Source organism: Bidens hawaiensis, unplaced genomic scaffold, assembly GCF_021521415.1.
Source record: "Bidens hawaiensis isolate Kalapana, Puna unplaced genomic scaffold, B.hawaiensis_p1.1 tig00003902_1, whole genome shotgun sequence".
Classification (NCBI taxonomy): domain Eukaryota; kingdom Viridiplantae; phylum Streptophyta; class Magnoliopsida; order Asterales; family Asteraceae; genus Bidens; species Bidens hawaiensis.
The window spans coordinates 1,347,407-1,367,500 of NW_027491226.1; the positions used below are offsets into that span (position 1 = coordinate 1,347,407).

The 20,094-nt window shown below is 37.1% G+C and overlaps 1 protein-coding gene and 1 pseudogene across 1 annotated transcript; both read left to right on the plus strand.

Annotated features, from left to right (window-relative positions):
• The first annotated feature begins 2,747 nt into the window (after positions 1-2,747).
• LOC143624616 (malate dehydrogenase, glyoxysomal) lies at positions 2,748-6,288 on the plus strand. The gene is made up of 9 exons (XM_077095202.1): positions 2,748-2,823; positions 3,776-3,991; positions 4,077-4,391; positions 4,473-4,562; positions 4,651-4,734; positions 5,540-5,575; positions 5,675-5,764; positions 5,880-5,974; positions 6,068-6,288. Exons 1-9 carry the CDS (start codon positions 2,764-2,766, stop codon positions 6,138-6,140), a joined length of 1,059 nt encoding a protein of 352 aa, XP_076951317.1. The 5' UTR covers positions 2,748-2,763; the 3' UTR covers positions 6,141-6,288.
• A 372-nt stretch (positions 6,289-6,660) lies between these two features.
• LOC143624658 (L-type lectin-domain containing receptor kinase IX.2-like) overlaps positions 6,661-20,094 on the plus strand; it is an 85,223-nt pseudogene continuing 71,789 nt past the window's right edge.

A 20,094-nucleotide genomic window follows, 5' to 3' on the forward strand; every position in this document is an offset into this window, starting at 1 on the left:
TCTCGTGAATCTTGAGTTGCATCGAAGCGTAAGTAATAACATTGCATCGTTGAATTAGAACACAATTGAGACCTTGGTTGGAAGCATAAAAAAGACGATGAAATCTTTGTTGCCTTCGGAAGAGTTAAGATCGGTGCATTGCTAAGCATGCTTTTAAGGGTTTGAAGTGCTTCTTCTTGCTTAGATACCCACTCATAAGTTTTACCTTTGTGAGTTATTGCGGTGAGGGGCAAATCAAGTTTAGAGAAGTTATGAATGAATTGTCGGTAGTATCCCATTAAGCCAAGAAATGATCCGACTTCCGAGGGAGTTGTTGGAGCTTTCCAATTTTTAATGGCTTCGATTTTAGTGGGATCGGCGGGAATGCCTTTATTGCTCACGATATAACCCAAGAATTGAACTTCTAGCCAAAATTCGCATTTTGAAAATTTGGCGTAGAGTTGTTCTTTCCTCAAAAGATCAAGGATATCATGTAAATGTTTTTTGTGGTCGTCTTTGGTTTTAGAATATATGAGGATTTCATCGATGAAAACAATTACAAACTTATCCAGATAAGGTTTGCAAACATGGTTCATAAAATCCATGAATATCGCAGGTGCATTGGTTAGCCCAAAAGGCATAACCGTGAATTTGTAATGCTTATATCGAGTATGGAACGCAGTTTTGAGAATTTCAACTTCACGCATGTGTAGTTGATGATAACCCGAACGGAGATCGATCTTTGAGAAATAAGCGACAGCTTGAAGTTGGTCAAAGAGATAATCGATACAAGGAATTTATGTAATGTGGGTGAAACTAAAACTTAAAATGAAAATAGTTACCGTTTAGAAGATACCTCCACCATTTGGAATTTTATTAGGACAAATTTATAAATTTATAAACATGCATTTAAATTGCAAATAATTAGAAGGATGGGCCAACAAAAACGAATTAAAGTTAGCATTATCTGAATACATGTCCATAGAAGTTTCAAGCCCATTATTGAAAAAATAAAAATGAGAGTGATGGCCCTTTTATTTTCAAGAATTGGCTTTTTCTAAGAGCCGGTTTGTTAGGGAACCGGGTTGGGTTTGGTCAACAAAGTCAAGAGCAGGGCAGGGTCGGGTTCGGTTCCAAGTAGTTTTGGGTTTTTGACCAGCTTTTTTTTATTGGTTTTTGGCCAATTCGGGTAAGGGTTTGGACCGGGCAAAGGTGGAACCGGTTCGGTTCCTGGTAGGGTTTCTTTGAGAAACTAGAAACTAATATGTACCCGGTGACTAGGGTACTCGGTTCTGGTTCTAGTTCGCCTGTCGGGTTTGGAACTAGGTATTTTCGTGCATCCCAAATTCATACGGACATGCATGTTTAATATAAAGTACAACTTAATTTATCCACTATCGACTATAATGTTATCCCTTTTTAACTAGATTTAAACCAATGTCTAGAGTGTCCGGTTCATTTTTTAAAACAGTTATAAGATGATAATGATATCTTCTTTGATCTTGACTAGTTTGCCTAATTCACTTTATGTTTTAAACTATTTTGTCCACATGCAAATTGCATATTTGTAATTGGTGTCCGAATCTTGAAAATACGTTGTTAAGTGTCTTTGGTGCTTTGCACATTTTGTGAATTCGCTTAATACTCACCCCTAACATTTAAGTTTGCCTTGAGGTTTGAAGCTTTTCCCATATTGTGAATCTATGTTTATAAGGGGGTGTTTGAGATTGCTTGTTTTCATTAACTTATAATTTATTAACTTTTTGAAAAGTAATAAAGTGTTTGAGATTGTTTATATTGTGAGAGAAAAAATTCCAGAAGTTATACTTTTGTAACTTATTAACTTAATAAAAAGTTATAAGGAAGTAAAATAAGAAATCCCAAACACCCCCTAAAGTATTTTTGAAGGTGTAGGTTAATCAATCATATATAAAACTAATCTTACTAAAATTAAGCTATAGGCTACACACGCAGAATCATAATACATAATATAATGTTTTTCATTATGAACTCTAAATTATTCTAGACTTGATTGGACATCGACGATAAAATGATAATAGCAGTTATACTCTCCATCGTAACAAAAATACGACGAAGATAACAAATATTCACAATATATCAGTTTTAATGATCTTTTAAACAACTTTTACTTTCACAAATTACGAAATTCTTATATAAAATTCATTTATATTATTATAATTTTAAAGATGAGGTCCTCATAGTACACTTCCCAATACAAGCTTACTTCAACATCGCTTGTCACCATACAAATGTGAAATGAAATGAAATGAAATGAAATGAAATAGATATGGCTCACTATTTTAACCATTTTAATAAAAATCACTATTTTAACTATTTTTGTTCTACAACAAGTTACACACTCTTTATCCATAAGACTAAATTACACTCATTTTGATACTCTTTCTAAGAAAAGTAACTTATTCGCTTGACTAAAGAGTCTTTGTTACCAAATTTCATCTCTGAGTATCAATCTTTAACCTAATATTCGATTTCGGTTACACAATCAAGACTCAAAAGGATACAAAGTCGACAACTACATGTGCACACAGAACCACAAACGTTATAGATAGAGGATAAGGGCATACATTCCACAAATTCATTTATCGGCTGATAAATAAATGGTAACCAAATAATATTATTTATTCTATCCATATTTTTATCTTCTTTCCCACTCTTTGTTCACTCCCATTTATTCGTCTCTCGTGATCAACACGAAACACTACATTCATAATAATAATAAAATTATTATTATTGCAGTCGAATATGGACGCCAATCAGCGAATTGCAAGAATTGCAGCTCATCTTCACCCTTCAAATGCCCAGGTGAAACCCTTTGATCATATTCCAATGATCTCTTTTAGGGTTCTCAATTTCATGATTTTGTTTGATTCTTGATGGTGTTATACTGCATGATTGTGGGTTAAATTTGAATCTTGCTAATGGGTAGTGGTCAATTTGGATCAAAATGTAAAATTTGGTGTAAATTTTGAGTTAAAGTTGTTATCTTTTGTTGAATATTGGGAGAATTATTTGATTGTAAAGATGGGTTTGAACCCTAATTGCAACTTATTGGAACCTATACTTGATTTGTCAATTTTCTTAAATTTTTATTGCTTGTTGGTGTTCTACTGTGTAATTATGTGAAATCTGAATCTTTCTCGTTGCTAATGCTTAATTTTTGTTTGCTTGATGGTCTACTACTTCAAAACTGTGCGACTTAGGGGTTCGCACGGGTCGGTTTTAGGTTGGAACTGAATGAATAAGGTCTTTGAGTTTTTGAAAACTGTTCTTTTTTCAGTTTTCGACTTGTTTTTGGCTTTTTTGGTTTTGTCATTTAGGCTTGAAATTTTTGGGTCGAAAAAAAATTGGCTCAAAAAATGAATATGTGCCTAAAACTTTGGGGCTAAATCCTTTTGTTTATTAATAATTTATTTGTTATTATACATTTGCGCATAACACTATATATTAAATACTTATCAGATTACTTAATGTTCAAAATAAAAATGAAATTCCGTAAATTCGGTTTTTATTACATGCAAAACTGAAACCATACTGAAAGTTCGATTTTAACGAAAACATAAAGCCAAACCGGTGGTTATTGTCTGTGTTTGGTTTTTTTGGTTATGCATCGGTTTTTCGGTTTTTTGCACACCACTATGGCAACAAGTTTGAATATGGAATTATGGATAAAGTTTAAAAGTTATCTTTTACATCCATGGTTTGCCACATTATGTAATCTTTTATCGTTTCTTCTATATGTATTATGTGCCGTAAGATGGAGGGAGGGTCGGTATTGGAGAGAGCTAATTGCAGAGCAAAGGGTGGGGCCCCTGGGTTCAAAGTTGCAATCTTGGGTGCTGCTGGAGGGATTGGCCAACCATTAGCTATGCTAATGAAGATGAACCCGTTGGTTTCGGTTCTTCATCTTTATGATGTTGTTAATGCTCCTGGTGTCACTGCTGACATTAGCCACATGGATACCGGGGCTGTGGTAACTTTCACTTAGTTTCAAATATTTTAGCTTTCACAGATGCCTTTTTCATCATCTTTAATTCAAGAATTATGGTGATTTATAGGTTAGAGGTTTTCTCGGGCAACCGCAACTTGATGCAGCACTTACGGGGATGGATCTTGTGATTATACCTGCGGGTGTTCCAAGAAAGCCCGGGATGACACGTGATGATCTTTTCAAGATTAATGCTGGAATTGTTAAAACTTTATGTGAAGGAATTGCAAGGTGTTGCCCTAATGCAATTGTTAACTTGATTAGCAATCCTGTGAATTCAACGGTCCCGATTGCTGCTGAAGTTTTCAAGAAAGCTGGTACTTATGATCCCAAACGTCTGCTTGGTGTCACGATGCTTGATGTTGTTAGAGCCAACACCTTTGTGGTATGCAAATTATGAATAACAAGTTTTGGTTTTTAGTATCTTTTTCTTAATGGTTTTTTATCATGTTTTTACCTTTTTTAGGCTGAAGTTTTGGGACTTGATCCGAGAGAGGTCAGTGTCCCCGTGGTTGGAGGACATGCAGGAGTTACAATTCTGCCCCTACTTTCACAGGTAAAGGAGAGCAATATGGGCTGGGCTAGGAAACGGGCCAAACGGGTTTGGGTCAAAACAAGTTGTTTGACTTTCATCAATTTTGCAGGTTAAACCGCCATGTTCCTTCACTAAAGAAGAAACTGAATACTTGACAAAACGCATTCAAGATGGTGGGACCGAAGTTGTTCAGGTAAGGCAGATTACTTTTCTTTAGAGAAGGAAAAATGGGCGGGTTGGGAAATGGGTCAAGACAGGTATCTTTTTGTAGAGTGGACCAGGTTGACCGAAAATGCTCCTCTCAGATTTACTTTCTTTTTTAAATAAATATTGGCCGCTGCTATACAAACACAACTGATGTGCTATACAGACACCAGCGACATGTCTCATGGTCCGTATGGCCATGCGGGCCGTATGCAGGGCAAAAAGTGGTCAAACGGGTTGTTTTAATAGTCATACGGGCGTATGATAGGGAGAAAACAGTTGTACGGGTTGTATAATAGGGAGAAAACGGTTGAACGGGTTGTATGAGGGCCAAATCGTATGACTTGTATGATTCGCAGACTGACAAAGAAATGAGTCAAATGACTAAATGTGACCATAGACAAAGCCATACGGGCTGTATGCCTTTTTTTTCCGCATATCATATGGGCTGTATGACATCATTCTATGATTGGACAAAAGATGCCATATGGTCTGTATGAAGTGGCTTGCAAGCCGGCATACACTTTTGGTGGTGTACTTGTAGCAGGATCCTAAATATCTAGTCTGCCAAAAGTTATATTAATTCAACAATAATCATCACCCATTTATTAAAATGGTTCAGAAAACTTTCAGTGTCTACAACCCATATGACTCGTTTCTTTGATGCTGCTTTTTGAACCGATAAAGATTAAGCATAACCAAATTAGCCCCTTCAATCGTAAATAAGTATATAGATAACAGATGTCATCTTTATATTCTTGGTTTATTACGATTAACCCAACTAATCATTTCAGGCAAAAGCTGGTGCTGGTTCTGCAACATTATCAATGGTACTGAATCGTATAATTCTTATTTCATTTTGATGATTTACATACTTTAATAACTTTTAAAACCCGTAAACTAAAACAAAGAATCTATAAATTATATAGGCATATGCAGCAGTTAAGTTTGCAGATCGTTGTCTCCGTGGCTTAAGAGGAGATGCTGACATTGTGGATTGTGCTTTTGTAGAATCACGGGTATAAAAACCGTTTCGTGGTTACATTGTTGTTGTTGTTGTTGTTATTATTATTATTATTATTCATCCCTTTTGTTTGTTTGTTTGTTAAATAATTATAAAATATTGTTTAATAGGTGACAGAACTCCCGTTCTTTGCGACCCAAGTGAGATTAGGCCGCACTGGTATTGAAGAAATATACCAACTTGGACCTTTGAATGAGTATGAAAGGTAAGATGCGCACAGACGAGAGTTATCATTATTATTTTTGAATTTTGATTAAAAATGTAAAATTTATGCTTTGACTAATTTTGAAACAAACAGGGCTGGGTTGGAAGAAGCCAAAAAGGAGTTGGCAGCAAGCATTGAGAAAGGTGTTTCTTTCATAAGGAAATGAAAGGGTGTGAGGTTGAAGTGGTATACAAGTGTTGAGTCTGTTATCATGGCTTTGTTTATGACTTCATGTTCCTTATAATGTACCCTATCAACTTGTACCTTAAATAGATGTATCAGAATACTTATATATACTATGCTAATCATATTTCATCAATGGCTTCAATTTTTTTTATTAGATTTTTTTTACCAAAATCCTATTAAAAAGATGGGAAAACTTCACAAAATACAATTGTTGGTAAGGTTTTCAAAAACAAATTAAGAAATTATTTTCACGGTTTCATGACTAAAATTAAGAAATTATTACTTGTCTCTTGGTTTCACTTTTTGCAACCTTCCTGTTGGCTGGACAGACTCCTTATTTGATTACCTTTTGACATTTATTTTAATCCCATAACAAAAAACCTGTACCCAATTTCAATAGTCTTCTCAGTTAGGTAGTTTCACTCATCAGCAGGGTGTTAACTCATTTTCATTTTCATGTTAGAGAAACCTACAACTAATTTTCTAGCAATTTACCAATGATGGTGTTTTCCATGACCCAATTCATCACTTGTTTTCTTCTTGTTATAGCAGCTAATTCGTTCTCCTTCAACTTGACAAATATCAGCCCACAGAATCAAAACCGGGATATAATTACCAAAGGTGATGCTTACATCTTTGATGATGGAATCCATGTGACCCCAGATGGGATTGGTTCCAACCGGAGCAGTAAAGCGGGACAAGTGACATTCGTCAGACCACTTCATCTTTGGGACTGAAGAAACATGAAATGGATTTGACATGATCTATATAGATGTTCCCCGGTCTTCGAGATGAACGAGCCACGACTTCGTCTTCTTCTCTGATTGCTCGAGATCTGCCATGGAAATATGGGGGTGTGGAGGTGACTGCTAAGAGTTTTCTCTTGTTTACAGACACAAAAATATATGTGGAGGCCAAGTGTCCAAGAAGGGATCCCAAAAATGAGAGATAAAGACCCTTTATATAGGAACTTCATGGCTACCATCATGAAACCATAACCTTAATGGGCCAAGCCCGGTTAGGGGTTACCTCCACAACCCCCCAGCCCATTGGACATTGGTTATTAAATAATAATAATATAACAAATATAATATAAAGCACAATAAGTAAAAGGTCGTACCGGGTATTTAGGTCCCTACCTCCACAAGTCCCCCCAGTCCAGTGCTGCTCCTGGGCGTGCAAGCGGTTAGGTGGAGTTCTGGACTTATTAGGAGTGCTTGTACGGTTTTTCCGACCCAATGCTTCCCAAATGTACTTTTTTTTTTTTTGCATATATGTCTACTTTGCTTCGGGTTGTAAGAGGTTTAAAATCATTATGGCGTGTTGAGCAGAGCGGACCGCGTCCGGTATACGGAGCGTGTCCGGCCTTGTATTCGGCACGAGGCCGTATGGGTTTATAAGGATTCCCAAACCTATGTATTCGGCGCGTAGCCGTATGGGTTTATAAGGATTCGCAAACCTATGATTCGGATGTCTTCCATCCTTAGGCGAATTATGAGGTGTACCCAACCTAATATTTGGCGCGTAGCCGTATATTATGCGTTAATATAAGCACTTTTTGTGTCATTTCATGCAAATCTTATATACTCATACTTTTCGTTTTGTTTTATTTTTGTTTGCTATGCAAACCAAAATCAATATAGGCGAAAAGTTTGAGATTTTTGTAAAAACCTTGTGAAGTAATTCACATACTTGAGGAACTTGTAACCAAGCATGTGCTATTGTTAGCGTTCCGTGATTTGGACGCAAGGATTCCACGCCTCTTATGCGAGCGTTCCGCGATTTAGTTGCAAGGATTCCATGCCTCTGACGCGAGTGTTCCTTGGCCGTATGGGTTTATAAGGATTCCCAACCTTTAAGTTCGGGGCGTAGCCGTATGGGTTTATGAGGATTCCTAACCTTTAAGTTTGGCGCGTAGCCGTATGGGTTTATGAGGATTCACAACCGCGTAGCCGTATGGGTTTATGAGGATTACCAACCTTTAAGTTTGGCGCGTAGCCGTATGGGTTTATGAGGATTCCCAACCTTTAAGTTTGGCGCGTAGCAGTATAGGTTTATGAGGATTCCCAACCTTTAAGTTTGGCGCGTAGCCGTATGGGTTTATGAGGATTCCCAACTGTCACACCCCGACTTAGGGCCTGGGTGCGACACCCGTTAGTTGGTATCTATTTTGAAATATATCAGAGTTGCGGGTTATTAGCGGAAGTCTTTCAAAATATAATATTCATTTATAAAATGTCGGGTCAGAATACCCGTTTGATATTTCAATTAACTGTCTTTTGAAAATATAATTTATTAACAATATTCTAAATAAAATATCTGAGCCATCAGATCACCTCTAATGACTATGTCTTCGATCTTCTATCAGTCTTGCCTGTCAGTTCTATTCTTTTACAGTTTTCCTGAAATGCTGGGGAAAATATGTTAGCACACAGCCGGTGAATGACACTGACTCAATAATACCAGTGTGTAAACAATAACAATAGCTTTGTGACAATACTCATTAGGCACCCAACTCAATTGGGTTAAAATTACCCTAAGTACATGTACATTTAGTCATATACACAATATCATTTCTCTGATCAGTCCCGTAGACTACCAGAGGCATGTTTGATGATATGCATGGCCTCGGGGAACTCCGAGTCACCATGTATGTATGGATCCAGACACATGTATACTCTTAATTTGAGTATGCCCGTTTCTCATTATTGTAACACAAAGTTTTAAGGATTCGTAAATCCTATGTAAATAGTTCAGACTCTAAAAGAGTTGTAAAAGTTTGGGGCGTATTCACCTTTTATGATTGTAATCAGTTTCTGACACTGATTCCTGTATATTGATCAGTTTCGGTTACTGACCCTTGTCTGTAAATCAATTTCTGTTACTGATTCCTGTTTTTGTTTTCAGCTTTGAGATTGATTGATTGGCTGCTATCTCGGACCTATAGTACGAGTATAACATTTGTATAAATATCTAGATCAACGATCTAGCTTCAGACCCCATAGTCTGTTTTGTATAGCTGTAACCTTGATAATTTATTTGTTTGTATAAAACATGTGGACATTTAGTCCCTTTGTTTATCTATTAATTATATATCATGTTTCTTCTTCAGGTAGAAACATTTATACCAGGTTTCTTCTTCAAGAAGAAACATTACTTTAACAATAACCTGTGTGAATGAATAGTATCTTTCTTAATTATTAAGAAATACTATATAACTATAACCTTTGCATGTAACTGATTACGTTTCTTAATCGTGAAGAAACAATAATTTAACTATAACCCTTGCTTATGAAAAAGTTATACTATGCTTATCAGCAATCAAGGTTCGGGCTATACCCCCGACTATGGTCTAAGCTATTATAATAATAATAATTTAATAATATTTAAATAGAACCCCTACCTCACACGGGTATTTGGAGTTATATGCCTATGATTGATCGAGCGGCACTTCTACTCTATATCGCGTTCTACAGCTGAACCCTTCAGAGCTTCAGCGTTTGGCACGTTCTACGAGGTCGGCGCAAACCGAGGCTAACTATGTGTGTGAAAGTGTGTTTGTGTGATTTTGGTGTGAGATGGGAGTGTGCCGTGAACCCCCTATTTATAGCTGAGTTTGGGCACCATGCGTAGCGCGATGGTCCCTTTACTTAGGGCATTGCGTAGCGCGATGTCAGGAAGATGACGCATGGCTACTAACTCAGCCCTAGCGTCTGCCACGTGTCCCCCTAACGCGACACGTGTTGCTGCGTCATCATAGACCATCGCGTAGCGCGATGGTCCTGTGCTTGGGCTCATCGCGTAGCGCGATGGGTTCCAGAATCCAGATTTTTGTTTTTAGTCCCTCGTCTTTGATAACTTGCCACTTCTTGATCATATTTCCATCTTCCAAAAATACTAAAGCGTCCCTTATGCGGCCGTGCGAAGTGCCATGTGCGCCATCAAAACGCCACATTACGCCCATCGCCCGAGTCCGTGTCTGTGTCCGTGCGCGTGCGTGTTAGGTGCTTCGCACCCTTTGCTAGGACTATGGAGAGTGGTTAGCCACATTAAAACATCTCTATGGAAACTTGCTTCCTTATAAAGAGTTTCCATTTCTTTGTTTGTTTCCATGTGGGATGAAAGTATCTTTTCCTTATTTATACCCATGTGGAATGCTTCCACTTTCTTCCATCTTTCCATGTGGGATGGATTTTTCTTATTTCTTTAACATAAGAATGCTTTGTTTTTTTCTTTATCTCATTCTTCCCATTACTTGTCTTTGAGATTATTTTTAATCCTTGAACTTTCAAAGTTGGAAACTTTAACCCAAAATAAATATGGGTTTTTTCTAGATGTTACATCCTCCCCACCTTGGAATGAATCTCGTCCTCGAGATTCGTTTGTCTTAGGTTTGGATGTTTTTACTCTGTTAATCAGTGATTAGATTCTATCTAATATGATTCTCGCGTTTAACTGTCATTGTAGAACGATGAAAATTTTCAGACCTGTTGCTAACTTTACATCTTGATTGATGTAATTAGTCAATAGTTCAGAATATCATAAGTAATTGTAAATTGCTAAACACAGTGGCCAGTTGTGTTTAATTATTTACCTTACCTTTCATATTCTAAACATTTACCAATGTTAGCTTTATTGCTTCTTGGATTCGATCTGTCGAATCAATTCCATCTCTTAATCCTTATCATTTGTTTTCCTTACGTCACAACAGTACCTTTGTACTTTTGAGCAATCATATCTGATATGCTATACAATCATGTCTCTTAAACATTCTCGAGTTCCTTTGACTTTTTGATCAATCTTTATTGATCATTCCTTTAACAACATTTCCCATATATTTCTTTTCAATGATATGCTATCTTTACATATTTTGATATCTTGTAACATCAGTAACATTCAGAATCTTGTTCCCTCAGTATGCTATTAACCTAATAGGCTTGCATAAATATCTAGATGGTGTTTCTTGGTTAATCATCAGACTTTAAGTCTGTTTCAGTTTAGCAGATTCGTGGCAGCAGACTCGTGGTCTGATCAGCAGATTTTTAAGCTTAATTTATTGAAGCAAACTCTTAGTCTGATCAGCAAACTTTTATTTTTGATTTAATTCAGCAGACTCTTGGTCTGATCAGCAGACTTTAAGTCTGATTCGGTTCAGCAGACTCTTAGGTTTCACTTAACCTTAATAGAGTTTTATAGTCGTTTTATATTTTGTATTTACATATGAAGTTTAATACGTCTTGGCCTAATAAAGATAGTTCATTCCATCTGGATGAATCTGTCAGACGATAACCCAGTTTAACATGTTAATCAATTTTGAATGTCAGCTTTAATTTCAGTCATTCAATTGTCTTTCAAGCATTCTTGTGTATTGACAAGATTTGTATGCTAATATCTTATTTAGAACAGAGGGAATTAAATACCCTTTCTCGGTTTACAAAGTTTCTTTTTTTCAGAACGAGTTACAACTAATGTACATAAATTAACTATGTTATTCGTTGTCAGATATTTATGATTTATTCTGACATTAGTTTTAGTCTTGATTAACTTTTCTTTTCGGGCAATTTGTTTTGAAGTGGCCCGTTTCTCCACATATGTAACATACTCCTGATTTCTTCCGGCATTCTTGTATTGTGTGACCTTCTCTATTACAATATGCACACTTATATGTGCCTTCTCGTCGACATTTCCCAAAATGTTTTCTTCCACAAATTTTACAAGTGGATTTTGAAATATTTCCTTCTTTCTCTATATTCTCGTAATCTTTCAGTTTCTTGGTTTCTTTTTCTTCTTTCTTTTCTTCCTTTTGATTTCTTATCATGCTATTAATCAAGTATCCGGCTACTTCCATGGCCGACTCAATTGTTTGCGGCATATTAGCTCTTACCAAGTCTCTTATCTCTCTTGGCAACCCATATATATATAACGTGTTATCTTATTATATTCCGGAGTAACTAGATGTGGAACTAGTCGGCAATATTCAAGGAATTTATTATTATATTCCCTGAGATTTGTTCCAACCACCTTGTGATTCCACAACTGAGTTTGAATTCGATTCATCTCATGAAGTGGACAATATTTCTTTATAACAAGATCTTTGAATTCTTCCCAGCTTAGATTGTACATTATTTCTTATCCCTTATTCCAGATTAGAGTATTCCACCATTCAAGAGCTTCTCCCTTGAACATTTGAGAAGAATACTGAATAGCTTCTTTGTTTGTACATTTACTAATGTAGACAATTGCTTCTTGTTCCTCAAGCCATCTTAAAGAGGCGATAGCATCCTTATCTCCATAAAATTCCTTAGGTTTATAAGCTTGGAAATTCTTAAAGTTGCATCCTATTTGATGCTTCAACTTCTTTCGAGGTTTGTCCCTTGAGTTATTATCAGATGCAGAGCTATCATAAACTTCTTCCTTTCTTGAATGAAAAGATTTACTTTTACTTTCCTTATCAGATTTTAGTTTGCTTTGATTGATAGAATTATCTTTGATAACTTCTTGTATCATTTTCTGGATTTCATCTTTATATTGGGCGGGAAGTGTCTTGTTTTTATTGTTAACATTCTCTCCGCTTCCAGCTTTATTGGAAGGATTGTTCTGAGAGTTTGCACTTCCTTCTCTTGACATACTACAATAAAATTTTAAAGATAAGTTTTACATTCGAAGAATTCAAAACATATCCTTTATTTATATTATTGTAGTTTACAAAGTGCACAACATTATTTATAACTACACTTGTTACAACTCCTACAGTTCTTATTATCTATTTCTTCCAGCGGACAATCAATTTCTTGATTTTGCTACCCTTTTTGGTATTCCCAGTTGCTTCCTTTTATTTTTCTTTTTCTTTTTCTTTTTCCTTCTCCTTCTCTTCTTCCATTTCTATATCGTTAAGCATTGCTTCGGCTATTCTTGTAACATCGACTTTATAACATGTTGGGTCATCTCTGATGTACATTCCATCATAATCTGTGTTCCGACGCTCAATTTAGGGATGAGCAAAGTAAGGATCTTGGTTCATCGGATAATTGAAGTATTCCTGCCCCTAAGGATTTTCTTCTCGATCCGTCACTATTTCTTTTCCTTTTGACTTTATTGATCTTTGGGACCCACTTGATCCACTTGATCTTGTTCCCTGCACATCTTGTCTTCGCATGATATGAGCTAGTGGAATGTTGGAATCGAAGGAATTTGAGTTTTCCTCCGTTGAGGTCTGATATGAGTCTTCACTACTAGATATAGGGATCGAAAGTAAAGTGATGTGCTTGAACTAATTTAACATTTATTAACTGAATTAATTAAAAATAAACACTAAATAATACTCTAGACTCTCTAAAACTCGACTAAACCACTAACCGGCAAGTGAACCGATCGACTCTAGTAAAGCTAAGTAAGTCCGGATATCGAACCCACGAGACTCTTTTAATTACGTTTATTAGCTAATTAGACTCGACTACAAAACACGACTTATTAATTATATTTGTTTGGGGGATTTTTAATTAAAATACTAATTTAATACTATAATTAAAAACTAATTAAGAAAACAAGTAATTTAAACGAAAGCAAAGTTTGTTATGAAAATAAGATGATGATGAGAAAACTCCCTAGGCTAGACTCCCTTAAATTTCAGTAATGACCTGACTCGGGAAAATATTAAGTTATGGACTGGGATCGTAAAATAAACACTTAAAAGAAAACCCAAACAGGACCCCTGACTCTTCTCAAGAGAAAACCTATGGATTTCTAACAAGTTTTAACACACACCAGTATTAAAAATCAAGTTCGCTTGCGGTCACCCAATTGTTTATAATTTAGTTCCTTTATACGAAATCCTACCTTACAGCGCGGAAATCAAAGGCAATTTACTATACTTAATTGATTTGATAAACAATAATAAATAATCAACCCTAGACGGACTCCTTACGAAGAACTAAATCTAGCAAGATTAAATAGTAAAGACTTATCATTAACCTAGCACTTTACAGATTTTAGGTTAGCAGCACACTTAGGTTTATTTGACAATATTATTCATATGATCTTATCATGACATTAATCATAAAATAATCAAGAACATAAAGTAATCGACCTAATAGCAATCCTATCATATGACAAACATTAATCAAGGAAAACTATGGAATAAAACTCATCAAACAATCCTAAGTATCCATACGCATCAATCAGTTATAGATAAATCTTTTACTAAACCATAAAAACCATAACTTAAATAAATCCCAAAGTCAAATCAAAACATCAAAGTAAGTTCATCATAACCAAGGCAGTTCATGCAATTTAGCCTAGCATCTTAGGTTTAAACAAATCAAACAAACAAGAATTCATGGTGTAAAATAAACGAAAACGGAAGAAATAAAAGATAGAACCCGTGTTCTTCGTCTTCAACCAATATGCGCAACACCAGCTGATTCTCCGACTCCAAAGCTGCCGGAAACTGCTCTCGGTTACCTCGGAACTCACCAAATTTGTCTGGACTTCAAGGTATGATTAAGGTGAGATTAGGGGTCTTTATATAGGCAACAGGGGTCTAAAAATAGGTTAAGAAGGCTAAACAACGAAGTTTCTTGAATCTGAGCACCGCCATCACCCGTCGCGCGGCGCGGCGTGCTCTTCCTCCCCCATCGCGCGGCGCACCGGCCTAGGGGGGGGGGGTCTGGTCCACTTTGCTGGTCCGGTTCACTCCTGGTTCGGTCCGGTTCGTTTCCTGACGCGTTTCGGTTCTCCGGTTCGACTTGTTTTTGCTCGTTTTTCGCCCTCTTTTCACCGGAATTAAAACCCGAAACCTAAAACGTAAAACTATATTAGTAGTATACAAATCTTACGAGAAACTGAACTAAATTAATAAAATATTAAATAAAATGTACACGTGATTTATATATAATAAACGTTATATCAAATATTCCCACACTTATCCTTTTTTCGTCCTTGAAAAAGTCTTATTGCAACGGGATCAGAATCGGAGAAATACAGTCTAACAAACATATAGGTTGTCTTAAAATTTAGAACAATGAAAAAACTACGATCACCGATATTGTTGTCCACTTAAACCCATGCCTTTGTCTTTACCGGGACAAGTAAGATCCGACTATTATTATTATTATTATTATTTTTATATATAATCTAGTGGAACCCACAGTCAAGACCTGCTTTATTTTAGATTTTACCGGATCAAACCACACCAACTTGAGTTAAACCTCATAATAGCAGATTAAAACATTGTTGCACATTTTTCATGAACAGCTAAGACGATTAAGGATATTGTTTATCCACCTAAATTTAAACATCAAAGTATACCAAGCAGACATTAGATACGATTAAGGTTCAATTATTCAACTAACTAGCAAGTGTTCCCCACTACATGACATACCCCCGTTATCAAGCAATACCTCGGACCTATTACCACACGTGATTTTACAAGTTTTCATCTGTCGGTTTACATACGTCGTGTCTCTAGTTGATCCTGTTCTTAATGGTATGGGACGCAAGTAAGAGGACCACGTATGACTAACATCGGGATGATCACTGATCATCAAGATTTTACTTCACTGTAATTGATGTAAGTGAGTGTAATGATTGCAGTAAACTACGGGTTTATGCTTAAAAGCTTTTATGATTTTAAATATCCGAAGATACCTAGATGAACAACCGTAAAATGACCCGTGGTCTCCGAACCTAAGACATCCCATCAATACAGGATTAAAGGCCATAAAACCATACGCCTATGAAGTGTTAAACACTAAAACTAGAAGTGCAAGTTTTAAATTTATATCACCGGTTACACGATATACTTTAACGTTTAAACCTACCCGAGCATCGTATGATAGCGTATTCAGATTTCTTTAAAATTCATAATTTCTATAATCAAACTAAAAATGAGGCATGAGTATGGCCCAACCTTTCATCTCGTATTTTATACAGACTCAACATGTTTCCCACTAAAAATCATATTTATCGTTTAAAACCAACTATCAAACTGCCCTTTCATTCTCAAGGCTGAGCCTACCGACACATCCCAAGTTAAGTGCGTGTTCTTTAATTATATCTTATTATTAGTAGTTTGAAAAACCGATTTCCGATAAGTATCCTCATCTCCCATTTAAACGCAAAAAGAAAACAATTTCAAACGACATTTTTCAAAATTTTTTTTTCTTTTTTTTAAGTAGAAAACAAAACAGATTAAAAACATGTGTTCCTATCCCCACACTTAAAATTTGCATTGTCATCAATGCAGGAATGGAAACACGACTCAAAAATTTAAAACAAAACAAATCCTAAAAATACAAAAATAAATAAGAACAAAACAAAGCTAGAAAATATAAAAAAAATAAAATCAAAGTAAAAAGGAAAAGACTTAACTGGTAATATGCGAGTGAAGTATGATGCTAAAGTCTTCTACCAAAAATGCCCTCCAACTCCGAACATGCTCAGCAACTAGTATCTTCTTCTCTCGTAATACGAACGGAAGCGGCAACAACAATATTCTAAAAATTCATCTTATCAACCTTGATAGATATTAAACATTCAAAGTATGGAACCAGATCAACCAATCAAAACATAAAAAAAGCAAATAAATAATAAGAAAAGTATACGGCTCCTGCTGCTCCATCCCCACACTTGAATGTTACATTATACTTCAAGGGGATCTTCTCTCTATCTTCCTTCAAAACTTACAAAAAAAACTTAAAAATAAAGAAAAACTACAAAAAACTACGTTAGTGACTCAAAGAAAAATAAAAATAAAGTAGAAATAAAATAGGAAAGAATATACAAACTCTACACTTGAGTTCTCACTCAAGAACCACATGTGACAATCCAATGCGATGGATCAAGAGGAGTATCCTCCCTCTCGAATGATTCCTCCGGTCCTCCAAGATAGTGCTTTAAGTGATGACCGTTCACCTTCCAAGACATTCCATTATCCGGGTTCTCTAACTCCATCACTCCATACGGGAAAACTTCTTTCACCAAATACGGTCCCGAAACACTTCGATTTCAACTTTCCTGCTAACAACTTCAAACGAGAGTTAAATAAAAGTACCTTATCGTCTTTCTTGAACTCCTTGCCGCCTTTCAAACGTCGATCGTGTAAAGCTTTCATCTTTTCTTTGATGTTCAACGATGAGAATATGCTGCATCCCGAAGCTCTTCTAACTCATGAATCTGAATATATCTTTTCCTTGTGGCCTTGGTAAGATCGATATTCACCGTCTTCAATGCTCAATACGCACGATGCTCCAATTCAACTGGCAAATGACAAGACTTACCATAAACAAGCATAAACGGTGTAGTACCCAACGGAGTCTTGTACGCGGTTCAGAATGCCCACAACGCATCATCTAACTTCTCCGACCAATCTTTCCGACTAGCCCCAACCGTCTTCTCCAAAATCCTCTTCACCCCTCGATTGGCATTCTTGACTTGACCATTCGTTTGAGGTTGATACGCAGTAGAGGTGCGATGAGTAACTCCATAACGAGCCAACACTTTCTCCATGACGGTATTGCAAAAATGAGTTCCCCGATCACTAATAATAGCTCTTGGAATACCGAAATGAGTAAATAACTTCTTAAGAAACCTCACAATGACTCGTGCATCATTCGTGGCCAATGCTTGGGCTTCCACCCACTTCGACACATAATCAATCGCCATTAAGATATACTTATTACTGTTCGACGTGGGAAACGGTCCCATGAGATCGATGCCCCAAACATCAAAGATTTCAAGAATTTGTATTGGGTTTTGAGGCATCTCATTTTTGGACGATATATTACCTGTTCTTTGGCACGCATCACAAAGCTTCACAAACTCTTCAGCATATTTAACAATTTTTTCTGCCAATAGAACCCACTATCAAGCACCTTCTGCGCGGTAGCATGCGCACCATGATGACCTCCAGTCAACCCTTCATGAACATGCTTGAGAATATCCCAACCTTCTTCTTTCGTCACACATCTCCTCAGAATCTGATCTCCATTAATCTTGAACAAAAATGGGTCATCCCACACATACCTATTCACATCCCAGAAGAACTTCCTCTTTTGTTGCGCAGTCATACCCTCCAAAATAAAACTATTAGCCAAATAATTAGCAAAATCAGAGAACCATGGCATACCTTGCTTCTCGGCCGCAACAAAATCGATCGACTCGTGAGGGAATGTATCACCAACTCCTCCTCACGTAACTCTTCTCTCCTCGGGTCCTCTAAACGGGATAGATGATCAGCCACTACGTTTTCCGCACACCTCTTATCTTTGATCTCGATATCAAACTCGGAAAGTAGAAGAATCCACCATATAAGACGAGGCTTCGCGTCTTTCTTCTGAAAGAGAAAATGCAAGGCTGCACGATCGGTAAAAACAGTGTTATTCGAAAGCACGAGGTACAAGCGGAACTTATAAAATGCAAACACAACAGCTAAAAGCTCATTCTCGGTGGTGGTGTGGTTCTCTTGGGCATCATTCAACGTCTTCCTAGCATAATAAATGGGGTGAAAATGTTTTTCTCGCCTTTGCCCCAAAACCGCTCCAACCACATAATCACTAGCATCACACATGAGCTCGAACGGCAAATTCCAATCGGGAGAACAAAGAATGGGAGCACTTACAAGCTTCTCTTTCAAATACGGGAACGCCTTCAAACACTCATCATCAAACACGAACGGTACGTCTTTCTCGAGGAGTTGGTCATCGGGCGAGTAATTTTGGAGAAATCTTTGATGAATCGCCGATAAAACCCCGCATGGCCCAAGAAACTGCTAATCGCCTTCACATTCGTCGGTGGAGGAAGTCTACTTATAGTATCAATCTTAGCCCGATCCACCTCAATACCATCTCTCAAGATCTTATGACCCAACACGATCCTTTTCGTTACCATAAAATGGCATTTTCCCAATTTAGCATTAACTTCGTCTCAATACACCTCTTCAACATCCTCTCAAGATTAGCCAAACACTGATCGAAAGAAATACCGTAAACCAAAAAATCGTCCATAAACACCTCCATGGACGTCTCTATCATTTCCTGAAAGATGGCCACCATACAACGCTGAAATGTAGCCGGAGCGTTACATAGTCAAAACGGCATGCGACGGTACACAAACGTGCCATACAGACATGTAAAATTCGTCTTCTCTTGGTCTTCTGGTGCAATGGGAATTTGAAAGTAACCCGAAAACCCGTCAAGAAAACAATAAAACTGCTGACCTGCCAAACTCTCCAACATTTGATCAATAAACGGCAACGGGAAGTGGTCCTTCCGGGTGGCATCATTCAATCGCCGATAATCAATACATACTCTCCAACCGGTAACCGTACGTGAAGGGATAAGCTCATTCTTCTCATTCATCATAACGGTCATACCTCCCTTCTTCAGAACAACTTGGGTCGGGCTCACCCATGGGGAATCGGAAATCGCGTAAATCATCCCGGCATCCATCAACTTTAATACCTCCTTCCTTACCACCTCTTGCATATTCGGATTGAGACGTCTTTGTGGTTGCACCAACGGCTTGTACTCATCCTCCATTAGAATCCGGTGCGTGCAATAAGCGGGGCTAATACCTTGAATATCGGAAAGTCTCCATCCAATCGCCCCCTTGTGTAGCTTCAGCACTTCAATCAGCTTTGACTTCTGTTCTTTCGTTAGCTTGGATGACACAATAACGGGCAAGTTGGAGCCCTCATCAAGATACGCATACTCTAAGTGTGATGGGAGTACTTTCAATTCCAATGGAGTAGGTTTCTCCACCAAATCCGCCTCACTCTCGCTAGTAATCTCATTCACCTCTATCATCTCGGGCAAACCCGAAATCTCAGCCAACTCATCACAAACCGAATCGTTCTCACACAAATCATCCTCTACCAAATCGTCACAATCGACCAAGCCATTACTTCCCACGAGATCCAATTGGCTAATAACCCTAAT